General features: G+C 29.2%; 1 protein-coding gene across 1 annotated transcript in view; it reads left to right on the forward strand.

Moving 5' to 3' along the window:
- Positions 1-5303, forward strand: part of LOC111632455 (protein GPR107-like) — a 64243-nt gene extending 58940 nt beyond the window's left edge. The window contains exons 15-16 of the mRNA XM_023376872.1: positions 1966-2123; positions 4067-5303. Coding sequence (XP_023232640.1) covers positions 1966-2123; positions 4067-4181 — 273 coding nt within the window. The 3' untranslated portion in view covers positions 4182-5303. The remainder of the gene's footprint in view (positions 1-1965; positions 2124-4066) is intronic.
- The last annotated feature ends 6005 nt before the right edge of the window (positions 5304-11308 follow it).

The following is an 11308-nucleotide window of genomic DNA, read 5'->3' on the forward strand; positions in this document are numbered from 1 at the left end:
GTGCAATTTTGACCATGCTTTTTCTTGTTTTGTTGTAGACTTTGAACTTTTGTAGAGAGAGGGGGACATTTTTCTTTTTGGACATTAAATCAGTTTAACATTAAACATTGCACCTTCTTTTCTTCTGATCTAGCTCAACAGTTTTATATCTAAACTCATTCTTAATTCTTTCCATAACTGCACTATCACAATAACAAAACTGTAACCATTTATTTAATGATTATAGGTTTGTTATTCTAAACTCATTTTCATTTATAACTTTAAATATAGCAAAAAAAGAAATGTTAGAAAAAATTTTCTATGTAGTATAGGGTGCCAGTAATAGTCTGTACATAGTATGGTAGTTAATAAAATTGAATATACTAATAATAATTTTTAAAGTTGAAAACATAGTTTTTACACTAAGACATTCCATTTATAAAATATTTTTTGCTTATTTTCATTGTTTAAGATCATTGTCATATATTTTAAATATGAATGTGATGATCTCACCATAATTTAGGATTGAAATCATCTGTTTGAATAAAATTGGCAAAATATTAAATAAATTATAATTTTGATTAATTATTGTATCGTTACAAAAAGTATTGCAAAATATTTTTGGTAGCATATAAGGTCTTTAAAAGTAGAGTGCATTGCAAATTTGAAGTAATGCAGTTTGTCTTCTTTGATGATTTTTCCAAAAGCACTTGAGACATAATCAGTAAACTATTATATAAAATGCAAATTTTAAAGTTTTTATATTTAATGGAATTTATTATCTACAAGGACAAAATTTTATATAAATAATATATTTAATAATGAAAACAACAGCGTGATGATTAATTTTATTTTTTGTTATATAATTAGATTATTATTTTACACACACTTTTATTATATAGTGGAATCTCGCTTAACGAGCACCTTGCATAATGAGCAAACAAATTGTAAAAAAATGACTCGCTTAACAAGTGACATTTTGCATAACGAGTGATGAGGAGAGGGGAAGTCCTGGATTGTGCACATGCTCCATTGGTCGTGTTTAGCACTCATTCCACTAGCATCTTAGTGTTGCTTGTGATCACACATTTTTCCAAACTTGTGTTCGGTCATATTATGTATAAACATCAACAACCATAGCCTGTTATATAATAAACACACCAAACAATATGAAAAATTATTGGACTATGTAAAGGCTATAATTAAATATTAGAAATTAATTAATTATAGCCTTTACATAGCCCAAGAATTTTGCATATTGTTTGGCATGTTTATCAGACATATTATCTAAATTTTTTTTCCCGCAAATTGAATTTGCATTCCAAGTTGGTTCATTCCATGCTAGAAGAAAAAATGATGATTATTCATGTTCCTTAACAATGTATATTGTATAATTTTCATTGAATAAACGTTATACATAAAATATTTGAGTATTTTTTCTGGCATGGAATGCATTACTGCATTCCATGCCAGAATTACTGCATTCCAAATTAATGTAAAATACATGCGTATTTTACATTAATTTATGTGGGAAAAATTGTTTTGCATTACGAGTAAGATTCTGGAATGAATTATGTCTGTTAAGCAAGGTTCCACTGTAATTAAAAAATTATATTAAATTGATTAATCTTTTTAAATAATGAAGAACCTGTGAACATCTTTATTTCAGTTTTTTTGTATATTATAAAATTAAAATACTTCTACTATATTTTAAAAATTAATTCAATAATTGATGATCTTTGATTAACTACTAAGAATATTTGGTCTGACAGTTTCATTTTTTCAGATGTTTTTAAATTTATTAGAAAGAGGCAAAAATGTAGTAAAATTAAGGTCTATTTAACATGATTATTGTGTTTATAGTACTTATATTTATTTATTTACTGTTATGATTATTAAAGGAGTAATTTTTACATGATAGGTCATTTACTGAATTTGTTAAGTAATAAAAAGTATGTAAAATATTCATAAATGTTTTTACTGTAGATTACAGTGCCTTTTCAATATGAATGGCTTGATGAACTTTTCCGTGAAGTTGCAACATTAATTTTCTTTGTTCTCACTGGATATAACTTTCGACCAACAACCAGTAATCCTTACTTCCGTCTTTCTCAAGATGATTATGAAATACAAATGGATGAAGTGTAAGTTATGAAATTTAAATATGTAATAAGACTGTTTAATAATAATAATAGTATATATTAATATATATCATAAAAAATGCAATCTTAATTTGTTTAGATACTTATTTGTGTTTTTCTCAAAATTTTTGAAACTTTTATATATTGTAAAATGCATTTATTAATAATTAGACCCTTTCTTTCTCATTAAAAAAAATAAATATGTACACAGCTTTTTACATAGATATTTTACAACAGCATACTGTTGTAAAATATCTATTATTCAGTAAAAATCAGTTATTTTACAACAGTATGCTGTTGTAAAATAACTTTTTTAATAAGTATTTCATTTCTCACTATGTAAGTTTATATAAATCTTTGTATTAATGTATGTATGCTATGAGCATTGCTTCGCATGTTTATTACATGTTATCAATTTTTCAATATAGGCCTACAGTAAATATTTATTTGTTTCAAGAGGATTGCTTCTTTCTAATAAAGAGGATACAAATAATCAAAAATATGTTATGGAAATATAAAATATATATTAAATTTTTTACATATTTTTCTTAAATTTTTTTTCTGTACTTTGATTCACATGCTATAATTGTTATATGATTATAATAACAAATATCTGGCTAAAAAGCTAGTTTTAGTGAATTTGGCTTTTTTCTTTCCTGGCTTTTTCACTGATTGCCAAAGGAAAAGTTTGGCAATTAGTGAATGGGGAAGGGTCATTTTTTTCAAATGACCCTTTCCCAGATTTTTACATTTTTGACCTGGGGCCTTGAAATGTTGAGAAATACAAACAAAATTTGGGGGGTTTTTTGTGTATGTATGGATGATAGTGTGTATTTTTGTGGAGGGTACAATTTTGTTTACCCTTTTTGAAGCTAAATAACTTCCATGCTTTTTGTTGAAATTTTCTGAAATTTTGCAGGTAGGTTTGTGTATTGGGGAATTGATGCTATTAAATTTTGGTGGTTTAAGGTCGAAAGGATGGGGAGATAGAGGGGTGTGATATCTTGAATAGGATCAGACTTAATGATGATTTTAGTCATTATTAGCATTTACAATTTTTGATAAAACCCATTCCTACTCTCAAAATTAAGCTTTGCCATTTTATAATAGTTAAAAAAACTAAAAAGTTCTTTTTAATAAAACATTGTAACAGATAGACAAAAAAAAAAAAAAAAAAGTGCTCTATATTTACATATATATGGTGCTATCACAATGTAGTGGTAAACGTGGGAAATTTTTAAAGAATTTTCCCATGCGTTTTTCTCATTTCCATTTTGGAAAAAAAAATTTAAACAGTTATGTCTAGTAAAGAAAAAAAATCTTTCTTTATTGTCACATAATTCCTTTTTATGTGAATTTTTTTTTGCGGTAATTTTTGGCTAAAATTTTTTTGCAGATATTGACGTCATTCTCCAGTGCCACGTGATCTCTCTTGACGGGTATATCTGTTGATCACTGCAGAGTGGCTAATTAAACATACAGTAACCTACAATTAACTTTTGTATGACTTATAGCAAAATGTGTCTGCAATTGGAAATGATTTTGGTTTACCAATCTTAGTAAAAAATTTCACTTAAATACACTATATTTATAATACACACAGCAAGTGTAGTGTGCATTCATTTTGTTTAGGTATTTCTATCACAGATACATAAGAACAAAGTTGTTGATTATGATGCAAACTTGTGACAAGAAAAAGCATAGAAAGTATTAATTTTCATTACATCTATAAAATCGTATTTTTAAAATTCAATAGTCATTTCAGTATCTAATTGCCATCTGTTAGATGCTAGTTAGCATCTAACTATTAAGTATAGATAGTATACATAGAAGAGACTGTCTTCATTTTTTTGTCATGTCCAATCACAGGACGAACTGTCTTCCACTGCATAGATGACATTTTATTACTACCTATTAATTATAGATAGAATTAATTTTATTTTCAGAATCACTCAAACAGGATTAACAGAAGGAGTTGTGAAGACCCGCTCTCGTGGCAATAATGCGGAAGAGTCAATAACTGCAACGACCAAGAGAGAGAGTAGTCATGAATATGACTGATCAACATTTTTTTTAATTTAAAGTTAAAAACTGTACATATGTATCATGTTATCTTACTCGCTATCATATTTTGGTTTATAAATTTTTTTAATTTAAATAGTACTTTTAGATATCTTCCATATTGTAAATTAAATAGTAAAGAATTAATTCAGATATCTTGCTCTCACTAAATATTACTGTATTAGTAACACAATTTCACTGTAAATTATTTATAAGTATAAAATATCTTTTTCTTATTTTTATGTTTTTAGGACCAAATGAACTTATAAGATAACAGCGATATAGAATAAACATGTGATAGTGAATACATCCAATTTAATTTTAGAATTTATATAGTAACCAAATTCATTTTTTTAATGGTAACTGGTAAATGTATTTCTGTAATATTTTTAAAAGATATTTTCCATATAAGAATACATTTATCTTTTTTTCCCTTTAACTTCAAATGCTGATCTATAGTTTAAAATGCTGGCTATGATAACTTAATGATATGAAAATATTTCTTACTTTTGTTGAACTTTATCATTGATGTTTATATTTCATAAAAATTTTATTTTTTAATTGGAACATTAAAAAACTAAAACTTTAAGTTTAATTTTTATTATTATTTCAGATGTTTAATGTAAAATTACACTTCACTAAATTATTCTTTAAGCATTTTAATTTGTGCTACTTTATTGTAAATTAATTTCATTTGATTGTCATCTCCTCTAACCATTTTTAATATAAATTTACTTGGAGTGTAAACTTGTAAAATGGATTTGTAAGCTTAAATGTGTTTTAAAAGCAGAAAATAATGATTTCATAAAAAATAGTTTAAAGATGAAAACTTGAGGAAGAGTAAAAAGTTTTGTAATTTAAAATATTGGATAATGTGTCATGATTATCTATCAAGAATTGGAAAGCATCATCGTAGAAATATACTAACATGCACAATTGTCAGAATTAAATTTGTCTTTATTTGATATTTTCTTCATAAATTTTTAATATTAAATTACTCTGTTGTAAGTATCTCTTTCATTTTACTCATAAACTGTGCAATAGTAATCTATGTACAATTCTTATATAGTATTATTGAACTTTGAGTAAGAATAAAATGAAATTCATAATGTTTCACCTTGATAAAACTTCTCTTCTGGTATACTCATATTATATTGAATTAAAATAAATTTTTATTCTGTTACATTCTTTACACTCTTACAGAATATATTTATTATATATGATAAGGCTTATAATGCTGATAAATTAATAACAGGAAACTCTGTTATAAACATGCACCTCTGAAAAAAATTAATGGTATGTTTATATATACAAGCATTTCATTTAGATTTTTATCAATGCTTTTTGGATCAGAAAATTGAAGAAAGTATTGAAACTAAAATCAACTTTTTGTTATAAGATATATTTATATGAATTGTCTGAAAAACAGTAGCTACATTTCACCATAAATGAATAAAAGTAAAAAAAGAGGTTTTTCTCCACTTTTTCAATATTTTAATATGCTGTAATTCTGTTTACTTTATTCTTGGATTACTTATACATTATTCATTCCCAACACGTAAGTAATGAATCTTGTTTAAATTTGTTGAAGGATTTGATGTCTGGATTTTTTTCCCTTCAAAGACAAAATATTACTTTAATTGGGCTACAATTTGAAAAAATTGTAGACCTATAAAATATTTCAACTTCCATCTGTTGTTTATCCTTATTCTAGAGAACGGAGTTAGTTAGATGAAATCCAAGACCAGTTATGTAAACTTTGGGGTAGGAGGCCCCATTTATCTATATACGAACTTATCTGATGCAAACCGTAAGTCACGTTATTTCAATTCCAATGACACTGTTGTTAAAGGAAAAGTGTGATATACAGAAGCAAGCCACTACTAATTTGAGGTGAGAGCATATATATTAAGTTAATTAAAAATATGATTAAAGATTGCAGCCCGGTGTTGTGGCAATGTTACAACAAATAATTGTTCGTATGATGATTCTGTTTATTTTCCCCAATTTAATTGATTGAAATATTTGACTCTTCTTCATACATCTTGTATAATTAACTATTTATAGACTCATTAATGAATATGTAACAAGGATAAATCTTAATTCAGAAATGCATTATGATGATAAAATGTGAAAATATTGAATTTGACAAACTTGTAGGAATTTATGAAAAATATATATCATCTTTACAAACAGACAATGGTCTATTTGCAAAGATGGTATATATTTTTCATAATAAATAAATATATATATATTTAATATATATATATATACCAAATTTATAATAAATATATATTTTTCATAAATTGAAAGTTATTGGAAGTTAAACCAAACAATTATGACTGTTCAGCAGACTCACTACTTCAGTAGGGAAACAAATGTTCCTAAACACCTTTTAGAAAAGCACTACTACAGAACGTGTTGTGACTTCATTTACGCTATCTTCGGATATCTATAATTGATAGCTGCATCCACACAATAAATGTAGTCAATATTATTAATAATTAATACACTCATACTTATCAGCTACTATAGAATAAAAACATACATGCAAAAGTAAAGGAGGTTTAAAAATGAATTTACTATAATCAAAAACTTAAAACACATTTAACTATTTTGTCAAATGTTCTTAGTGTATGGAAACGAGCAGAAACAACTATAGCGCCACTATTTTCTGGCATAACTTAATTCGAATTATCATTCAGCACGTACTATACCTCAGCTCTACTAAATCTATTGAGTGTGCCGAATGTTGCCAACGTGTTCGTATGTTGGTGGGTAAGTTTTATACTATACAAACAAAATGGAACCATAACAGGCAAAGAGTTAATCAAACTTTATCATCTGTTTTCTAGTTTTCAGCTGTAAATTGTATTCTCTATTATTAGACTTAAGATGCACCCGTATTCAGGTTCATAATTGACGTTTGGTAATATCTTTCATACGGTGAATACTAATTATTGTCATCTACAGTATAGTATGTTCTTGCTTTGTGCAGGAGTTTTGTGTCGGCAGATAACGCGTAAAACGAAATGTGTCTTCATCCTATGTAGTCTCAGATGATTATGTAGAGTCTCAACCTGCGGCCCGCTGGGCTTTTGTGAGTGGCCCGGACATGAAAGAGAGCGGAAAATAATTACGCTGACTTCTGGAAATAATTACCACTTCTGGAAAGTAGTGCCCGATCAATATAAGACTGTAAAAAATGTGCTTAAATTTCACTTACGTTGTTCGCATCAATGTATGTATCTATGTGAAACGTCATACTCAAAAATTAAATATGCAAAGAACATATATAGAAACTGGCTTACTGATTCACACCTGGATGCCGTTTTACGAGTAGCATGCAGCAGTTACAAACCTGATTTAAATGAATTGACAGCCGAGCGGTCAAGGTGGCAGCCTACCGCTCTGGATCGAATCCGGTCGGGTCAGGAAATCCCCCAGGGAATTTTTCGGGGAGTGGTCCGTTCGGATATGTCGGGCCCCGTCTCACCACCTGGTCGCCCACAATGGTGCCTGCTATAAGGCCCTCTTAGCGCCCACAGGGCGAAAAGAATATTAAAAGAAAAAGATTTAAATGAAATTGTGAAAAAATGTTCGCAATATCAACAGTCACACTAAATTTCTAGGGTAAGTGAGAAATTAAGCAAGTTTTTTATTATAATTGTTATGTTGCGGCCCGCGTGTAATAGCTATCATGTTTATGTGGCCCGAGAGAAAAAAAGGTTGAGTATGGTGGGTCTAGACCATTGTTTTTCAAACTTTTTGCTTACTCGACCCAATATACTTGATTCCGCGACCCAAATGTTTGTAATATAAAAATTGTTTTTAAAAACCTGGTAAATTGGGGTCACTGTATACTATATACAGTATTGCTGGATACCCGAAGCAAAATATTAAAATGTGCTTAAACATCTTAAATTATATTTTTGTTATGAGTAACATTTTAATCCGATGTTTCTGAATATGCAGAGCAATAGCGAGTTTCATTACTTGAGAAAGATACACGCTAACCAGCGCATTCACTACAGCGAGTAGCTTTCGGCAGTTCTCTGTGTGAAAATCTCAGGAGCTGGAGAAGTAGGGTTTACTGACAGTTTCGGTGGCATTAAGAATGTGCCAACCTAACCATTCGCTATCAACAAAATCACGAATCTGTGTATAAAGAAGATCCTACTGTAAATGCATTTTTCTGATAAATATTTAATGTATTAGGACATTTCGAAAAATACTTATAATCTCGTACAGTTTTCTGATGTTTTGAAGATCGACACGAAAAAATTTCACTTAAAACACTGATAGCACCTGGCTTTTCAGCCAATCTTCAGTAACAAAGCAGTTGTGACCTCACAATGATTTTATCATCCTGAGCAGGCTGGAAAAACGAGTATACTACGGTTTAAGTAAAATTTTTTCATGTCTATCTAAAAAAACTGAAAACTATTAAGCCTAGTCTCTATATTACCGGAATCCGCGACGAAATCGTAAAACTGAAAGTCAAATTGACGAAACTTTCAGTTTTGGAACGTTCAGTTGGACAAGACTGAAAGCAGAATTAAAAATTATTTAACTTTTCCGTTTGCGTTCCGCGCTTCTGTCGTACTGCAACCAATAAAAACGCGTAGTTTGAATGTCGTAATGGCGGAAAGTGTAGTGAAAAGGTTGAGGAAACAAATAGATTTGGAATTATTTATAGAAGTTAGAAAATGCAAATGTCTGTACCACAAAGAATGTAAAGAATTCAAAGATACATCATTGAAAAACACAATATGGACTGCGATTGACGTGAAATTTGGATTGAATGGTAAGAAAGTTTGATATACTTCATTGAACTCCTAAAGTGGAATCGTTTAATTATAAAATATTTTAAATAGGAAACGAAGCAGAAGTGGAAGGTACTCGATCTCTACAATAGCGAGAAAAAAAAAAAAGATTCGGGAGAATTCAGTCAGTGGTAGCGGGACAAAAGATTGGAGTAATTTTTGTTAATATCTACAATCCTTTGTAAGTACTTTTATAATAACTACAACAGGAAAGTAAGGTTAGTAGAAAGCTTGTATTTTAAAACAATTTCTATCAAATCATCTTATAAGAAATTGCCAGTCTAAGTTTTTGCATTGATCCGAGGCTAGTGCAAAAACAGATGCTACAGTTAATTTAATTAATATAAAACGCGATGATAGTTGTTTAGTGCAATAAATGGATGCAGAGGAATCGGCACTCTTCTGTATATTCTGTTTAAAGTTGCCGCAAATTTTGTGACATTGTGTCAAAAATCTAGACACGACAGGAAACTTCCGAACTGTTTTGTTATATAGGACAATGATTTTCTAACTTGTAAGATCAGGTCTGTACAGTCATAAATCATATTATTTAGTTTAATTATATTAATGATTTGTTTTCCGAAGAAATTTTTGACTAAAATGAAAAGCGAATTTACTTGATTTTACATAAAAATCAGTATTTTTGCAATTGTTTTAACATTTTAATCGACGACATTCGAAGATGTGAATAGTAACAAGAAACTGAATGGTTTGAAAACCGACTAACAAGTAAGATTTATTTTTAGTGTATAATTTGCACCGGATTTATAGTGTCACTTGATACTGAAATACAGTAGAGCGTCGTTTATCCGAAAGTCGGTTATCCGAAAGAATTCCAGTCGGCTAATTTAAATTTTCGCTTGTGCTGTGGCGCTGAAATCTTTGGCTATATCTTGGGCGGCTACAATATTTTTTTTGTTGATGTGTGTGTTTTAGCTGGCAGCACTGGCCTTTTGTGTGGTGTTTTTCTGAGGACTGTGTATCGCGCTGAATCGAACGTTTTTGATACTAGATTAACTTCTAAAGTATAATTTTTTTTTGTTTTTATATTTTTCAATATATTTATTTTGTTTGTAAAAAATAAAGAAAAAATAATTTTTAACGATACAATAGTCTTCGTTAGGCTTAACATCGACGAAAATTCAACGCGAAGCGACCCGCAACGGAGAAAAATTTCAACATGGGATAGATTAATATTTTTTTCGTACACAATCGGTTATCCGAAAAATAAGATCCGAACAACCCCAGTCCCCAATTGATTCGGATAAACGACGCTCTACTGTAATTGTAAATTGACAAATGTCTTCTTGATTTAACCAGGAATTCTCATCCAGTTTCTTGTTCAATCATGACGATGAATTAATGCATTATTCCTCATTAAGAATAATAATAATTTCTCAAGTCTCTTCTTATTAGGAAGGATCCACGGTTCCAAACACTTTTTACTAGATTTGGTTTGTTTTGGTGGTTATATTTTTATACAGTAGATTTTAAATACCATTCGTAATAAAATTAAATTGTTATATATATATATATAAAGGAATTGCATGTTAACGTGACTTTCATCTTCTGTTCAAAAATGGAATTTCATAGAATGTGTGTGTGTCATCGTGTTACGTCTCAAATGGAAACTGGATATAACATTTTTATAACCGATTTCTAGTCATCACGCTATGATTTGAACGAACAACTGGAATCATTGTAGATAGCGAAGGAAGATAAATTGCCTTAGTGTGTGAAAATCCTGCGGAATTTTCTAAAATACCTACTTGTCAACAAGATTGTGTCAAAGTACTGTACAAGTATCCTGACGAATCATTTTTCTTTGGAAAGATTCGCTTCACTATCACGAAAGTTCAGTTTTTAATTAAATTGAATTCGGTTTTGAATTTAAAATTATTATATTTTGATATCACGAAATATCACACCGGTTATATTGTTCGATATATGGCTATTTCCGTCAAGGACGTTTTTACAATATATCGAAAATGCGCCTCATTATACGAAATTCAATAGGTAACAACAGTGGATTAAAGTAGTGAAGTGTCGTGATGTAGACATGTGTACACGCATAAAACATCTATACATAAATCTAAAAATAATTGATTTCGTTATATTTAGTTCAAAAGTGTTGCCTCGTGAGTATGTTTGCTTTTAGCAAGTTTTTTAGAAATTATTAATCATCCTTGTTAATTATCCGCTAATCTGTCGATTGTTACGATTTTTTTGAGAGAATCAACAGATTAATCTCTCGTCTTTCTGTATATAGTTTAGAGGCAAAAGTGCTACTTTTGTGAAAAA

This window comes from Centruroides sculpturatus, unplaced genomic scaffold (assembly GCF_000671375.1).
Source record: "Centruroides sculpturatus isolate CEXI.00-Female unplaced genomic scaffold, Cexi_2.0 scaffold725, whole genome shotgun sequence".
Taxonomy (NCBI): domain Eukaryota; kingdom Metazoa; phylum Arthropoda; class Arachnida; order Scorpiones; family Buthidae; genus Centruroides; species Centruroides sculpturatus.